We start from the raw sequence: 17,276 nt of genomic DNA on the forward strand, positions 1-17,276 counted from the left end.
ATGTGACGATCGCGGAAGCCGCTGACTGAGCTTTGCTGGGCTGGCAGCTTCGGTGGGCGGGGTCGGTCGAGCCCATCCAGCGCAGACTTCTCCACAGACCCGACAGTGCTGAGGGAGGCGCCATTAAGGCCACGCCTCCTACGCCGACTCCGGGTGGCTCAGGAGCGGTGTCGTAGGTTCGCGGAGGCGGAGACTCGGGCCGCTCCTCTCAAAGCCTAGGGCCCGAGCAGCGTCGTCAGCCGCTTTGGTTCTTCCGGTTTCTGGTGGCGGCGTCGCCTCCCTCCGAAGGCTGGGGATACGCCCTCTCAGCCGTCGTTCCCCTTTCGTCATCGAACCCGTCTAGCTCCGGGACACCTGCTGCGAAACATTCTATCGCTCTGGTTCTCGCCCCTTGGAGAGACCTCGCCCCCCCCCACCCCACCCCCATTGCCCACTTTCCTGGATGTGCTGGCCCCTCCGACCCCTCAAAAATGTCCAATAACCTACGGAGGGTCTTCCTGAAACCCGCAGAGGAAAAGTCAGGCAACGCCTCGAAGTGGTAAGTACCGGTTTCGAATCTCGCTCGACACACCCGCCCCTCGCCCGTCTCTTAGCAGGGTGTCGAGTCGGCCGTCGTTTGCGGACTCTGTGCAAGTCAAATGAGCTTGATTCCGCAGTGGGAGCGACTGCGGGGCAAGTGCTCCTCACGGGGCCACTCAGAACCCTCGGAGCGCGCCCCTCTTGGAAACGTAAAGCCTCTTCAGAGCCTGACGCAGGCAAGCCTCGGCCGTGGCTCCGCAGGACTCCATCGTCTCAAGTTACGTAGGCGACATAGTAGATAGAGCTCCACGGGAGAGAAAAACCAACATGGCCGACAATCTTGTGTGACTAAAACCTTCTGGAAGATTCTTGCGCACTCGCAGAAAAAACACGCAGCGCCCAGCACGGACACGCAAGTGCAGCCCAGGTGGCGCTGGACCATCAGTGAAAATAGGTAGTATTTAAGAGAGCGAGAAGGAAAGGAAAAATTTTTGTGTAGTTGAGTATATGAATTTAGACGCTGAAAAGATCTCGCGTGAAGGAATGGATTTTTCAAAAATCAGATGATAGTTTTATACGAAGAGAAAGAAAAGTAGACAGAGTAATTCTCGTGTAAAATCGATCCTTTAGGACAGATGAGAATGCCATCTCTAATTGGATGTCTCTGTAGAGGAGCTATGTTTGACGTAGGGAGAGTGTAGTATTTCTTAAGACGTACGTACGTACGTAGTTGCACATTTACAAAATAGTTTTTCACTGACTCAGTTTTTTTAAGAAAAGGTTATGTTGGTCAAGATGAAGTAAAATGGGAACAGAACTGTGAGCGAAGATCGAATATTTTAAGTTGTAGGCTCCATAGTTAGTAGAGGTATAATAAGTGGTGGAAAAAAACTTATGGGGCTCTCTCTGCAGAAGAAAAATGTAAAGAAAGCCTGGAAATTGAGATGTAAAAATCACGGAAGAGGAATTATGTTTGAAGAACATCCGGCTGCCTAAATTTAATCGTAGCTTTGACAGATACTGTTTGTATGACTAAGTGCCTTCTTTCCAGTCGCCTTTCCAGTAAGAGCGCTTAGAGATATTTTAAGAATTAAAAGAAGAAGTGTGTGTAAAATACTGGGTATAGGAAAACAGAAAACCACTATTTATGTGTTAGCTGTTGTTATTTTAAGAATACAAGTTTGTTTCTGTACAAATTTTAGCCCAGGAAGTAGGTAGTAGGTTTTTTTTCATCACAAGTAGATACAAAACAGAATTATAATAACGACTGAAAAACATGCATAATATTCTAAGAAGAAATAACTAATCGCCTTGAGCTAAAGCAATATTGAAGAACTGCCAAGAAAGAACCACTGCTTTTCAAATCGAATAAAGAGCCAGCTTGTGTGTACGTATGTTGTTTGTTGGCTTACTTTGGTGGAAGCTGGGGGGAGAGGAGAGGCAGAGGTAGATTTCTGTATAGATGATTCAAAAGTAGAATTACTTTCTAATGATTGTTCATTTCTTCTCCCTTGTTTTGGTACCTGGATATTTGATTACATCTGGCTTACCCTAATTTAATATAGTTTGTTTTAGGATTGCATTGTTTTTCAATATTAGAAATAGGGTAGACTAAGAACTTAACGTTTATATTTCTTGTGTATTTTAACTCTTTTATCCAGTTTCTCAACCTTTGGCTGTCTATATTTGACATTTTTTAAAACATTACCAATTGAATTATGTTTTGATTATATTCGTAAGTCATTGGGAGTTCTTAACTCGTTGGTTTATGCATTGTTTTCATCATCTTTAAATGCATTTGTTTCTTCAATCACTGGGGTTTGACATCACATATTTGGGACATTTATCAGATGCCTTTATGAAGCTATTTGACTCTTATTTTGGTTATTGCTTTGCGTATTCTATTCTGTTTTGTAAGTAACAATCTGCATGACGTGCAAGTATAATTTTATAAATCATTTGATTACTGTTAGTTCTTGAATTTATTGAAAGCTTAGGTTTCATATTTTTCTGGTAATATTTTTGATGGTATTGAATCATTATCTTCATAAACTTAAAATGAGTATATGATTTTCTTATTTTCTATTGATTGTTGGATTTTTCTTGAGTTACTGCTGCTTTTGTAGAGTTTTTCAACACTGCGTTACAGAATGTTTATTGCTTAATGTATCTCTAATTCATCAGGGCATAAAGGGTAAGGATCAAATTTACTCTTAGAGTACAAAGGAAAAATCTGGAAGATCTATGCGATAGTACGCATTAAGTTTATTTAGATTGGGGCTTTATTTACAAAGAGCAAAACAGGAGTTAGAATGGTATAAGTATAAAGAATGTAAACTTTGGAGTTACAACGACCTAGGTTCATGTCCTAGTTTCCCATTATTATCCGTATAGTTCAAACATTTTGTTGAAAAATATTCACTGAGTGCCTGCTTAAGTGATAAACTGTGCTAAATGGAGAGACTAACTAAAGAAGAGGATATGAACCGTGCCCATGAAAAACCTCATAGCTAAGAGGAAGATGATGTAATACAGTTTTAAATAGCATTACGCACAGGATGCTGTCAGGGCATAGAGAAAGAAAATTGTAGAAAGGGTTCGGGAGCACCTGAGTTGGGGAATGTAGATACCAACTTTCCAATTAAAGATAAATGCAGGCTGTGCTCAAGCAGAGGGAACTGGTAAATAAAGCACCAGTATGGTTTATTATTAGCTATTGGTATTTTTGTTTGATTCTCTACTGTAAGCAGGATGAATAGGTAGCTCTTAAGCGCTTGGTTTGCTCTGCTAGAGAGATTAGACTTCATCTACTGGAGATCATTCAGAGGATTTTATGAAAAGGTTGTCACTTCCCACATACATTTTAGATAACTGATGGCAGTGTGGATTTGGGAATGAGGGATCAGGTGTATAAAGATTCTACTTAAGTGTCCTTTCAGAGATTCTGAAGACCTGAACCAGCTGATGTAGAGTAAGGGTTGGATTCAGAGAAATATGAAAGGGAAAATAGGCATATTTTGTTAGTGAATTGGCACAAAGAAAGGGGGATCAATTATAATGCCAGTTCTCTGGACAGATATTGGTGAATTAATTGAGATGAGGAACACACCAAAAAAACGATTGCAGAGGTATTTGAATTTGAAACTCAGGCAGAGTCAGAGCTGAAAATAGAGATTTGAGTCAGCACCTTAGATGTATTGTAATAAAAGCCTGTGATGCTACATCTCACAATAATAAGAGTTAGGATGTGATTGGCAATTGGCTTCTGTCTGCTCTTAATCCTTTGTTCTTAAATGGGGAGCTAAAATGAGTGTCCATACCAGCAGGCTTGATTTAGTTCGAAACATAATGTTTCATTGTCAGTTTATTGTGCATTTAGTTTTGTACCCCATAAGTGTTATCTTTACTATTTGGGTGTGTAACAAAAGGACATTGACATGTATGCCTTACAGGCTAACTGAAATCTGTTTCTCATTAATCTCTCACTTCATGCAGTTGAATTTTTTGAACCTTGTTATGTTTGCTTTATGTTAAAGTAAATACAAGAAAGTATATAGATGGGATTGCCCATGGGAGCATGTAATTCTGAATAAGTTATTTAATATTACCAAACCTCAAACTATAAAATGGTAATGGTAATACTCACATTACTGGGCTGTTTATTAGGATTAGTGTTAGCTATTTATAATAATTATCTATTATGTATATAATATTATGTAGTATATAGTATTGTATATATTATCACATGTATATGGGGTATGTACATAATGTTAAATCATAGATGGTACGATGGAAGAAAAGGTTTTCTAGCTGTTGAAAAAAATGCATTTTGCAAAAATATCTACAAAATGTTCAATAGCCTGTGAAATTTTTTTCATTCCATTTCTTGTGAATGTGTTATGTTGATATTAGAATAAAAAAAGTTAGAAGTTATATAAATATGTTTAATATACTTACTAAAGTTCTCATACCTTTTTATTAAAGTTCTTACATTGTCAAAAATTACCTGATTCATTTACTTATTCTTGGACACCAATTGTATATTTTAGTGGAGTATGATGACTTGCATTTATTAGAAGCTTATCATAATTCCAGCCCGTCATTTCATTTGCTTTACAGCAAGCCTTATCATTCCCATTTTGCTAATGAGGAAACATATTCAAAGAGGTTAAGTAAATTTATTAAAATTAATTAACTAATAATTGGAAGAGCCAAGATTAGAAGCCTGATAATTTTCTAGTGTATTCTTCTTTTGCCTTTTAAAGTCTTTAACTGTTAGTTTTTCCAGCGTAGTTTCTCGGTTCAAATACCAACTGGTTTAAAGGAATTAGCACATTGATGATTTTTTTTTTTAAATCTTTAAGTGAAAAACTAGAGCATGGGATGTAGAATCTGGTTCTAATTTTAGTTCTAACATTAGCTTGCAGAGTATGATTTTTAAGAAGACAGAATCTTTATAAGGTTTTAGTTACAGTTACTCTCGTGGCAGGTCTCTTCTAGATCTGGGGGAAAAAATGGATATTGATTGGAGAAGGGTGAATTTCACCCTGTTCATTTCAGTTTAATATTTAGAACTTATTCCATTTGTTACTAGTAAGTCGTGTGTGTTTGTTTTTAATGATGACACGCAGGAGTTAATTCAGCTAACGTTATTGTTTACAATGTGCCAGTTACTCTCTTAGGTGTAGAGGATTTACATGTGAAGTGCATAACTTGCCCTTAAGGAATTTATGTCTTTGGTAGATTATGTGAATCTCTGTTGATATAATGACATAGAAGAAACTATTTTCCTTCCCTTTTTGAAGGGGAAATGGAAGAGAAGAGTGTAATCAATGATTAGACTTGAAAATAGTTTGTGTGGTATGTTTTCTGTAAAGCAGGCACATTGAGGCCACATAATGAAATATGTGAATGAAGTATCAGAAGCATGTGCCGTTTGTTTACAAACCATACCAGTTAAAAATGTGCATGCCCATACACAGATAATTATAAAAGCATAGGTTCTGCTCTTTGAAGCTTTTAATCTGAGGGCTAGATATTATTGACAAATGAAGTGCATAAATAAGCTAAATAAGACTAAAGGAAAGGTATTGAGACAGTTCAGTTAAAATGGAGATTTGGAAGGGATACATTAGTTTTTACATAATTTTTTGAGGCCCTACTGTACTTGGCATTGGGAGAACAATTACAAAGTAAACAGTATAGTCTCTGACTGTAAGGAAAACAATATTTTACTCATTTTTTAGAAGGCATTATATAACTTGTAGCATTCGTGGCACTAGTGGGAGTGCTTTATGGATTTCAAGTTGGAAGAAATTAATGTGAGTTTGAGTGACTTGCAAATATTTCATGGAGAAGATGGAATTGATCCTCAATTTATAGCTATGTTTTAAATTGCTGGAGAAGGAAAAAAAAAATAACTTGAAGAATACTTAGAATAAATAACGTACATGGGAGAATCCAGAATAGCAAAGAGACCTCTGTGGGAAGATCAGAGATTTTGTGTTTAGAAGTGAGAGATGGTACTGTTGTAGAGATTGGTTGGGTCTAGATTTTAGATAATTTTCAAGTCAAGCTGAATTGGCAATGATGTATTATTGGAAGTTTGAGAAAGGAGGTAACAGTATGAAAACAATGATTTAATCTGCCAGAGATACGTAATAGTAGTGGCTGCAGTCACAAAAACTAGTTTAAAAGTCACAGCAAAATACAGGAATGAGATAATGACTAGACAGGTCCTAGGTAATACACGTCTGATCTAGGTCATGGTAGTGGCAGTGGTGAAGAAGGAGAAGAATGAGTAAGAGCTGTAAAAAGGAAAAAAAAACCCCAAAACTTTACAGATGCAGTGATTCATTCACTGTACATTTATTGAGTGTTTACACTTTGTAAGCATCTATACAAGGTGCTCTGGGTGAATCAAAGGTAAATAAGGGCAATAAAGGTGTCAGAGATGAGTGGGGGATTTAAAACCAAAGTGACTTGGGAAATAATAGTGCTGGCATATGACTAGATGGTAGAATAGAGTACTAGTTTTCAGTAGAGAGTAATTTTAACTTTAAAGTCATGGTTTTCAAAAAACATCATGGTATGAAAAGTGAAAGATTTTGGTAGGACATCACAAAAATGGAACCGAGGTCAATATTAGGGGATAGGAATGATGGATCTAACTGTGAGGGTCATTATTGCAAAGGAGATAGTTGAAGGAAATAGTTCAAGCAATCGACACAGTAGTTGAAGCAATTGGTACAATCTTTAAGGAAGAATGTCTTGAAGGAGAAACAGGATCAAGAATTGTGCTTTGGGGAATAGTCTTAAGTGGGTGCTTAAAGTGCAGAATAAGAAAGGGAACATTAAGAAAAACAAGCAAATTGTGCATAATGGACATCATGTTAGGGATCTGTTCACGAAGGATAATTAATTAGCTAGCAGTGTCAATTTCAGCCGGAAGTACCTAGAAAATGAGAATAGAATAAAGATAGATTTAACTGTGAGAACACATTTGGTAATCTTTGAGAATGAAATTTAGTAGAATAATGGGAAAGAAAATAGACTGCAGAAGAGCGTGAATTTCAAGACATCTTTTTGGCATATCAGTGATAGGAAGTTGGTAGATGGCCTTAATTGTGGTTCATTAACATCATCTACCAACTTCCTGTAATCAAATTTGGCACATAGATCACAATCATCTTTTTAATCTTACATGACTTTAACATTTATATGGATAATCTCTTTGTCATCTGGTCTTTCAGTACAAAGTTCTTTTTTTTCCATTGATCTTATTCTGCATTCTGCTGCCATCCATCCACTTCTGTAGTTCTTGTTGTCAGATAAAATTGTTGCATCTATGAAATTCTTGATTCAGGCATCCTCTTTTTGAACACCAGTTGCTATATTTCTAGCTTACTTATTTAAATACTCCCATTCTGATCATTTTTTAACTTTATCTGGCCCTCCAGTCCAACAATCCCTTTATTTTCTCTTTATACTTTCACCTTTGTCTTATTATTTTTTTTCATCCTGTTTAGATTCTATATTCCATCATTTTAATAAATTTTTACCAATATCCTAAACTCTTTTGTTCCTCTTTGATTTTTTTTCCCCCATTCTTCTGAAACCACCCCAGCCCTGGATTTGCTTTCTCTTTGCGTATACCCAGTGGAACAAGAAAATCTCACAAGAGCACAGATTGGTCTCACTATAAATTCATAATCACTACCTATAGCCTTGGGCCATCAGCACTACCTGATGACTGATATTGCCTGAGGTCATCTTGTTCTCTCTCAAAGACTGTTTCAAATCTTTGATTTGCCTCAAATTTCTATTTTTGCTCCTATACTTAGCATATGATGTCATGTCCTTTTCACAGAAAAATAAAAGTCATTATATCAGAATGACTTCAGCCTCTTGACACCAAAGCTTTATAAGCCTAACTGCAGTTGTGCCTAACCTCTCTTTCAGTGCCAATGGAAGAAGGTATTTCTTCACCCCTCTTTAAAGTTCAATTCCTCTGCCTGACTGCTGGTTCCCATTTCCTATCTCCTAATCAAACCTTACATTCATTTAGCCCTTTTTGTCCTCTTCCTCTTGGTAAATCATATGAGCATTAATATATGCTCTCATTCATCTAACCTTAAAAAGAAAAAAAGATCTCTTATTTGACCCCATTTAGCCTCCATCTACTTGCCAGTCTTTATCTTCCCTTTTGCAGTCAAAGTTCATAAGAGCTGTCTGTATTTTCTATCTTAATATCCTCTGCAACCTCCCCCCCCCCCCCCCACAAAACTACTCTTTAAAGCCCTCAGTGACCCTCATACCACTCATGCAAGTAGATTTTTAATTTACATCCTATTTGACTTCTCAGAAACTTTTAAATAGAATTTCTCAGGGGCGACTGGGTAGCTGTTGGTTAAGCATCCAACTCTTGATTTTGGCTCAGGTTATGGTCTTGCGGTCATGAGATTGAGCCTGGCATCAGGCTTCATGCTGAGTGTGGAACCTGCTTGCGATTCTCTATCTCTGCCCTTACCCTGCTCATGCGCGCACACGCGTGCTCTCTCTCTCTGAAAAAATAAATAAATGAACTTAAAATAAATAGGGGCACCTGGGTGGCTCAGTCGGTTAAGCGTCTGCCTTCGGCTCAGGTCATGATCTCACATTTGTGGTTCGAGCCCCGCATTGGGCTCTGTGCTGATAGTTCAGAGCCTGGAGTCTGCTTTGGATTCTGTGTCTTCCTCTCTCGCTGCCCCTCCCCTGCTCACTCTCTGTTTCTTTCTGTTTCTCAAAAAATGAAATGTTAAAAAATTTTTTTTAAGTAAATAGAATTGCCCAAGTTTTGTGAAACTCTCTTCTTTGGCTTCCATTGCATCAGAATCTCTTGGTTTTCTTTCTACTGCTCAAAGAAAATGGGAAACTGCTGAAATATTTTAAGCAGGGAAGAGCCAGCTTTAGTATGCTGAAAGCTTTGAAAGGGAGAGGATGTGGCTGAAATAAAGGAAGACCAGTTATGGGGTGCCTGGGTAGCTCAGGTAGTTAAGCTTCCGACTTCAGCCCAGGTCATGATCTCACAGTTCATGTCTCTGCTGTCAGCACAGAGCCTGCTTCTGATCCTCCTGTCCCCCTTCCTCTGCCCCTCTCTAGTGTGTGCTCCTCCTCCCCCAATAAACACTAAAAAAAAACAAAAAAAAAGACCAGTTATGATGATGTTTGCTTGAATTAGAATGGAGACAGATGATTTGGAAAGAATTGAAAAGATCAAGGGAAATTTAGGAGATAACGTCAATAAGATTTTGTGATAGATTGAATATAGATGGTTAGAAAACAGGAAATTGCTTTTTTCTGATTTAGGCATCTAAAATAGATGGTATGCTGTTTATCATAGAAAAAAACTGGACAAAACCATGTTGAGCTTTAGGTGTATTTGAGATTCTGAATGGAAATGTCATGAGGGAAGTTGGATATATAAGCCTGAGTCTCAAAAAGAGCTAAGATAGAAATATTTTAATTGTTGCTGTATAAATGGTAATATAATTGAAGTCATGCACATAAAAGAAATAATTGGGAAAAGCCTACAGAGTAGGGAGAGAATTCAGTCTCAGCTTTGGTGCGTTCTAGTATTTGAAGGTTGATTCAAGTAGTATGTATGAGTTGCCAAAGCAGACTGAGGAATCATTACAGCAGTAAGAGAATTTCATATCTAGGAAACCTTGGGAAGAGAGTGTTTTAAGAAAAGGAGGAAGCATTTTTGTTCTCATTCAAATGTAATGTATCACTTATCCTACTTAATGATAACTGCCTGTTTACATGCACATACAACCAGCAGTTTAAGTTCTTTTCGGGACTGTGGGTTGAACTAGCTTGGCAAGCAAACATTTTCTGTAAAGTTCCAAATAGTAAATATTTCAGATTTTGGGTGCCGTGTGATCATCTCTGGTGTAACTACTCAACTCTGCTATTGTAGCATGAGAACAGCCATTTACAGTACAATAAAGATGAGTGTGACTGTGTACCAATAAAACTATTTATGGATACTGATATTTGAATCTCGTAGTTTTCACATACCACAAAATACTGTTCTTGTGACTTCTAAAAATCATTTAAAATAGAAAAAAAAATATTCTTAGCCTGTGGGCTACACAAAAACAGGGAGGAGACAGATTTGGCCCGGGCTGTAGTTTACTCACCCTTTTCCCATTACTGAGCCTGTGGCCTGTACCATAACATACCCTCAAGTAAATTTTTGTTGAATAAATTAAATTTGAATAAATTCTAGTCTAGTTTATATGTTTCTGGGGGGTGGGGAGTTGATGAAGGTAGGCTTTCCTCTTTAAATCCTGAAAGCAAGAATTCATACTTTATGTTCATGCTTCTCTTTCGAGATTAAGTTTTAATTTGCTAAAAGTCAATTTAACATTTTGAAGCACTATCAAGTGGCTAGAAAACAGTTTTAAATGTTTAAAAAGATATATTTATATTATTTTGGGTTATGGAAAGGTAAAATCATTGTTCCAGGGCTTCCTAGAATACACAGTTTTTGGGTTTGATTTTTATTAATACCTAAGGTTTTAAAAATGCCTACAGTCAGTAAAACACACCTTTATATCATTGAGAATTCTAATTTTATTATTATTTGTCTTAAGTTTTTGTTTTCATTTGATCTCTGTCATATAAGGCCACACTGTCAGTAGGACAGGAACCCTGCATTTACATTGCTAGAATTTAGCATGAGAGAGTCTATAGGCAAACGAAGAAATGGATTAATATATATTTACCAATTGTGATATACCATGAAGGAAATTAACAGGTGTAATATTATAACTAATAATGAAAGAAGAGCAAAAATAGTTAAGGTGGTCAGAGAATATCTCTCTTGAGAAGTATTATTTATGCTGAGACTTGAGTTATATGGGTGGGAGAAGAGTACCTAGGTAGAGAGAGAGCATGTGTGATGACTCTGGGTCCCATGAGAGCTTAGTATTTTCCAGGAACTGAAAGGTGGTTTTTGGCATAAATAACTTGGGATCTCTGCATTTAAGAAATCTACAAATTAATTATACAACAGATATTGATATATTTTGGATTTTTAAAAAATCAGACAGTCTGTACTAAATTATGGCTCATAAGTATCAGGATCAAAATTGGCTAGGTTAAAAAAAAAACCCAGTGTGTTCCACAATCACTGAAAATTATTTAGCTGAAATGGTGTTGCTATTATGTATATGGATTGACAGATAGTTGGAACAAATGTGAGTGATTCCCATACCAAGGGCTATTTAGCACCAAACTTCAAATGTGCTAAGTCAAAGAAGAAAATGGTTCCTACATGAGTAACTCCATTTAGTCTTCAAAAATGTGGCACACGAAGGTATCACCACAAGAAATGACTTTAAGCAAAAGAAGAATGGCTGACCGTATGACTTGTGAGTCACTGTCAGTAGAAAGAGGACAGAACAGGTTGAATAGAGGGTAGAAAAGAGTGAGGGAAATAGAATGTACATAAATGGAGGTGAAATGAGAATCCTGGTCGCTCAGAGTAAAGGAGGAGGAGGACAAGAAGGAAGAATTCAAGTAAAAAGAGAAGGGAGGATGCTCATAGTTTAAGAGGAACATATTCTAGTAAGCATAATTTTATACGGGGTAAAACCTTAGAAAAGTTTAATCTACCCATTGCTTAATCATATGAGAAACTCTAAATCAAAGCTGATCATTATCTTTGATTATCACTTCTATTTAAAATCTTTGTTTTGCAATAGTTCACTTTGAAAACTCAAAGTGACAAATGATATACTTTTATCATATTTTATAAATTTTTATCTTTTTAAAATAATATTTGCAAATATTTGTTTTTAAATAAAATGTATATACCGTCTAGTATGTTGTATTTATTTACTCAATGTTCTTTTAAGTGTTTCAGGCTGCATGTACCAAGTAGTTCAGACGATTGGCTCGGATGGAAAAAATCTTCTGCAATTACTTCCAATTCCTAATTCTTCTGGAAATCTTATACCGCTAGTTCAATCTTCAGTCATGTCTGATGCTTTGAAAGGGAATACAGGAAGCCCAGTTCAAGTTACTTTTCAGACTCAGATTTCCAGCTCTTCCACAAGTGCATCAGTTCAATTGCCCATTTTTCAGCCAGCCAGTTCTTCAAACTATTTTCTAACAAGAACAGTAGATACAGCAGAAAAAGTTAGAGTTACTTCTGTGGGAACTGAAAATTTTACCTCATCAGTTTCTAAAGTTCAGAGTCATGGTGTGAAAATTGATGGACTCACCATGCAAACATTTGCTGTTTCTCCCTCCTCAACACAAAACGATTCACCTTATATTTTAGTAAATACTCAGAGTCTTCCAATGACTGTGAAGTCTCCAGTTTTGCCTTCTGGGCATCATTTACAGATTCCAGCCCATGCTGAAGTGAAATCTGTACCAGCGTCTTCATTGCCTCCTTCAGTTCAGCAAAAGATACTTGCAACTGCAACCACAAGTACCTCAGGAACAGTTGAGGCCTCCCAAATACCAACCGTTATTTACGTATCTCCTGTAAACACAGTGAAAAATGTAGTTACCAAGAACTTTCAAAACATTTATCCAAAACCTGTTACAGAAATAGCAAAGCCAGTGATTCTAAATACCACACAAATGCCAGTGAATGTTGCTAAAGAGACACAATTAAAAGGTGGTCAGCATTCTCAAGCTGCTCCTGTGAAATGGATTTTTCAAGAAAATCTACAGCCTTGCAGTCCATCTCTTGTTCCTGTTAAGTCTTCAAATAATGTGGCTTCCAAGATTTTAAAAACTTTTGTAGATAGGAAAAGTTTGGGAGATAATACTATCAATATGCCAGCATTGAGCACTGTCAGTCCTAGTGGGACACAGTCCAAAAGTATGCCTATTAAAGATAATGCTTTGGTTATGTTTAATGGGAAAGTCTATCTATTGGCTAAAAAGGGGACAGATGTTTTGCCATCACAAATTGACCAACAGAATTCTGTTTCTCCTGATATTCCACCAAGAAAAGATACATCACAGATAGTGAGTTCAAGCCCAGTCACAGAAATATCCAGAGAGGTTGTAAACATTGTTTTGGCTAAAAGTAAATCTTACCAGATGGAAACAAAATCACTTTCAAATACTCAGCCTGCTTCCATGATCAATCTAAGGGCAGAGAAGAATAAAAAAGTGGAGAAACCATCTCTTTCTACCCCAAACCCACATAATATGAATCAACCCATTAACTACTTAAAACAGAGTAAGATTTTATTCACAAAGCCAGACTTTCCAGATGGATTTAGTACAGTACAGAATGCCCCCAGAAAAGGAAATATCATCCAGAGCATAGAGAAAATAAGTTCCTCTGTTGACGCAACAACTATCACTTCACAACAGTGTGTTTTCAGAGACCAAGAACCAAAGGTAATTTTCCCATGTCAGGGTGTTCTTTTTCTCTATCTATATAGAAAATTTTTCTTTCTTAATTCTCAAAGTTAGTTACCTATGATACCTCTCCCCCCCCCCCCTTCTCCCATCCTCCACTCCGTCACACACATACCATACACACATGTATGCTTAATTAAGTCAGAGCTTTCATCTGAAGGCAATGTTTGAGGAGGATAATTGAGAGAGTGCAAACAGTATCTCTCTCTTAATTCATTTGGCATGCCAAAGCTTTAAAACAAAATCAAACAAACAAAAAACTCATAGAGCAAGAAGGTTTATTGGTGAAAGATAATGTGAATTCGAAACTGGGTAAATTCTGTGTCCATGCATGTATTTATTAGATTACTGTTAGTATATGAAAAGATCAATATTACACATATAGGAGAGCTGGGTTTTTTGTTTGTTTATTTTGTGATGGTAGGGAAATATCTGGCAGTTTTTTAGGTAGATGGTAGAAGGGGTAGGATGGTGCTAATCAGTACCTTTCAGTCATTTGTGAAATAGGATTTATCAACATCTTTGATTTTGTTTTGTTTTGTTAAGTAGACAAGTTTCCTTTTTTTTTAAGCCCTTCTTTCTGACTCTTTAATTATTCAACATATCCACATAGTTACTTTTCTGTTCTACTTAAGATATGTGTGTCTGTGCTCACTAAATACTTAGGCCCACTCTTTCCTTGCCTAGAGGCCTTAATAATGTCAGTGTTTCTCCCCTTCCAGAGATATAAGGAGGTAAATTCTGAAGGAGTTTAAGATTGATTGAAGGCATAAGACTTTTCCAGAAGACTACAACTTCCAACTAAAGTTATATAGATGATTTTTTGACTTGTCATTAGTCTGTATTATTTCATCTGTTAACCTTTCTAGTGCAAGAAAGCAAAGTAAATGAGAAATTGTGGAGGAACAGTTTAAGTTTGTACCCAGTTAAATTCGTTTTTTTGAGTGTGGGTGGTAAGGCAAGGGTAATGCAAATCAACCATTTAGGACTTTAGAGCATGATGTTTTTTGTTTTGTTTTTTTAAGTAAGATGAGATGATCACTTAGTTGCCAGTCTGATGAAATAGCTTAAGTAATTGGCAGTATTGTTTGTGTGTTTTTGTTTTCTTAATTGCAGATCCAGAATGAGATGGCATCAACATTAGAAAAAGTTCCTCAAGAGAGGAATGACAAGAACCATTCCCAAGGAGGAAGCAATAAGGTATCACATCTGAAGAATGATGCTGAATTTAAAAAGATATTTGGTCTCACTAAAGATTTGAGAGTGTGCCTTACTCGGATTCCTGATCATTTGGGCTCTGGAGAAGGTTTTGATTCCTTAAGCCGTTTGGTGAAGACCAATACTTATAAAGAGACGGAGTTTATAGAGAAGGAGGAAAAGAAAAAACAGGTAATATATTTTGTGTCCTTTGTAGTTACTACAAACGTTCATGAGTGTATTTTCTTGATTTCTTTTTTTAGTCTTGTGCATTAATATGAATGGTAGTTTTCAGATTTGCATATGTGTATATATTATATACATTTGGTGTTAAAGAGAACCAAATACACAAAGGTAAAAATGTATCCCCAGTGAGTAGAAGACGTTTTAAGTGTTTTTATTCACCTGTTTATTTTTTTCATTAAAAAACTATAAGAAAATGGCCATAACTTTTTAAACTAGCTATCCTACGTTGAAGACCCTATTTAAAATAAATAACCAAATGTAGGGAAAATACAAGCATGCAGATGGTCGTTGCAGTATTACCCTTAATACAGACATTTTAAGAAATCTACTTGGTCAATGATGAAAAAAAATCCCTATGACTTTGCCTATTTTACTTAGAAATATATCATTATTACACTGTGTAATATTCTGTGCTTTAGATCAGAGACTGCTCAACCTTTCCCAATGAAAAGCTTCCACATATGTGCCTACTGTGCACAAGGAAACAAAATTAAGTCAATTCTGTTTCTCAGGTTCTTTATAAATGGCTGTTGTATTTTGGCGATAGATCAATACATCTGATAGTTAAGCAGGAAAATGCGAATTAAGCAGTTTATTCTCAGTGAATATCATTAGGACATTGCTATTCATTTTGGCACTGTACAATGGTAAACAATTTTTTGCTAGAGTTCTCAATATATTTTGTTGAGTTGAGTTTAATTGATAAGTATTTGTCACCTGCAGACTGTTAAATTTGACAGCATACTGTCTATGTGGCAATAATTGTTTTTTTTTTTTGAAATCTTACTCAACATGACAACAGGGTTTTGATAAGAAAAGAAAAGCAAAAACCGTTAAAAAGATGGATCACACAAAGAAGAGAAAAACCGAGAGTGCTTATAACACAGCTCTAAATGGTGGAACTAATGTCACCAATTCCCAACTTGTCAGCAGTATTTTACCAACTTCAGATGTATCACACCATAACATTCTCACAAGCTGCAACAAAACCAGAGAAGAAAAGAAAACTGAGGTTGAACACTGTACCCCTGAGAACCAGCAAAAAGGCACATTGAGTTTGAATGTAGCTTTTGAGCAAAGTCATTCCTTTAATAAAAGTTATACTGAAGACATTTTCCCCATGACGCCACCAGAGTTAGAGGAAACCATTCGAGATGAAAAAATAAGAAGACTTAAGCAAGTGCTGAGAGAGAAAGAAGCAGCTCTTGAAGAAATGCGTAAGAAGATGAACCAGAAATAATGAAATGTTGCTATTCTTAAAGACTGCAGTGAAATAGCTGTGTTTTTTTCATATACTTTTGCATTAAGTTAATTATAGATGCATTAAGGTGTTCTTTGCATATGAAACTTGTTTTTTCATCAGTTGATTGTTAAATTTTATTTAAGGACTACAAAAAAGGTTGATTCACATATGATTCTTGTGAATAATCTACATGGGGTATCTGAGTCTTTGTCTAGATACCTTTTTTTGGAAGGAAAAATTTTCTATTTTTCTATTATTTTAATTAGAAATCCCCGAGTTTGAATATTTGTGCAGAGTTTTTGTTATTGTATGTTTGCATCTTTAGTTGAACCACTCAGGTGTTTTTCCAACAGCAGACAATTATTATATACTATTGAAATTATATAATCCAGGAGAGGAAATTGGCTCTAAATTTAGCTTTGCCAATGGTCTTATGTATGTACTGAGTCTCTATGCATAAAATGATGTAATTGTTGTAATTTTTTTTTTAATTTCATGGAAGAAAATGTATAATAGCAGTATTATTTAAATATCCAAACATTTCTCAAGAGTTGAGGGATACTTGTTTTGTGGCTTTTACAAAGTAGTTTTATATAAACCAAAATGGGTTTTAGAATTCAGGCTATATAATGTTTGCTTAAAGTGATACATTATTATTCCTAGGCAAATGCTTTTTCTTCCTTTTTTGTTTCTTTTTTTTTTTAATATGTACATATGTAACAGATTGAGAAGTAAATCTGAACAATGGCCACATATAATACTTTTTAAAATTGTAAAATGTAGTTATTCTTAATGGAGGCAAACATTTTTCCATCTGGTTTTGTTTGATTCGGAGAGGTTGGGATTTGTGTTGTGGATAGGGATTAATGGGAAGGAGGAAAAGTTTACCAAAAAAAGATGAATAAATCCCTGGAAGTAATGTCACATACAACCTATACATACTGAAGGGAGTAGAACAAGTGCACACTGATCAACTAAATTCTGCCTTTTAGATTTTTTGTAACCGTTTTATTGAGATAATTCATTTACCATAAATTCACCTTTTAAAAGTGTACCGTTCGGTGGTTTTTATTGTTTTCACAGAATTGTGCAACCATCAACATGACCTAATTTTAGGACATTTTCATCACTCCCT

General features: G+C 36.1%; 1 protein-coding gene across 2 annotated transcripts; it reads left to right on the forward strand.

Annotated features, from left to right (window-relative positions):
• The first annotated feature begins 350 nt into the window (after positions 1-350).
• Positions 351-17,014, forward strand: LRIF1 (ligand dependent nuclear receptor interacting factor 1). 2 transcript variants are annotated; one of them, XM_049616600.1, is made up of 4 exons: positions 351-538; positions 11,925-13,434; positions 14,572-14,844; positions 15,701-17,014. In XM_049616600.1, exons 1-4 carry the CDS (start codon positions 471-473, stop codon positions 16,136-16,138), a joined length of 2,289 nt encoding a protein of 762 aa, XP_049472557.1. In that variant the 5' UTR covers positions 351-470; the 3' UTR covers positions 16,139-17,014. The 2 variants fall into 2 exon arrangements, with proteins under 2 accessions (XP_049472557.1, XP_049472558.1); XM_049616601.1 differs by lacking the exon at positions 11,925-13,434.
• The last annotated feature ends 262 nt before the right edge of the window (positions 17,015-17,276 follow it).

Source organism: Panthera uncia (assembly GCF_023721935.1).
Source record: "Panthera uncia isolate 11264 chromosome C1 unlocalized genomic scaffold, Puncia_PCG_1.0 HiC_scaffold_4, whole genome shotgun sequence".
In the NCBI taxonomy this organism is placed as follows: domain Eukaryota; kingdom Metazoa; phylum Chordata; class Mammalia; order Carnivora; family Felidae; genus Panthera; species Panthera uncia.

Coding starts and splice junctions, on each gene's coding strand:
- LRIF1 (XM_049616600.1), top strand. CDS start 471: ATGTCCAATAACCTACGGAGGGTCTTCCTGAAACCCGCAGAGGAAAAG. Junction 13,435..14,571: donor TCAGAGACCAAGAACCAAAG/GTAATTTTCCCA, acceptor TCTTAATTGCAG/ATCCAGAATGAGATGGCATC. Junction 14,845..15,700: donor AGGAGGAAAAGAAAAAACAG/GTAATATATTTT, acceptor ACATGACAACAG/GGTTTTGATAAGAAAAGAAA.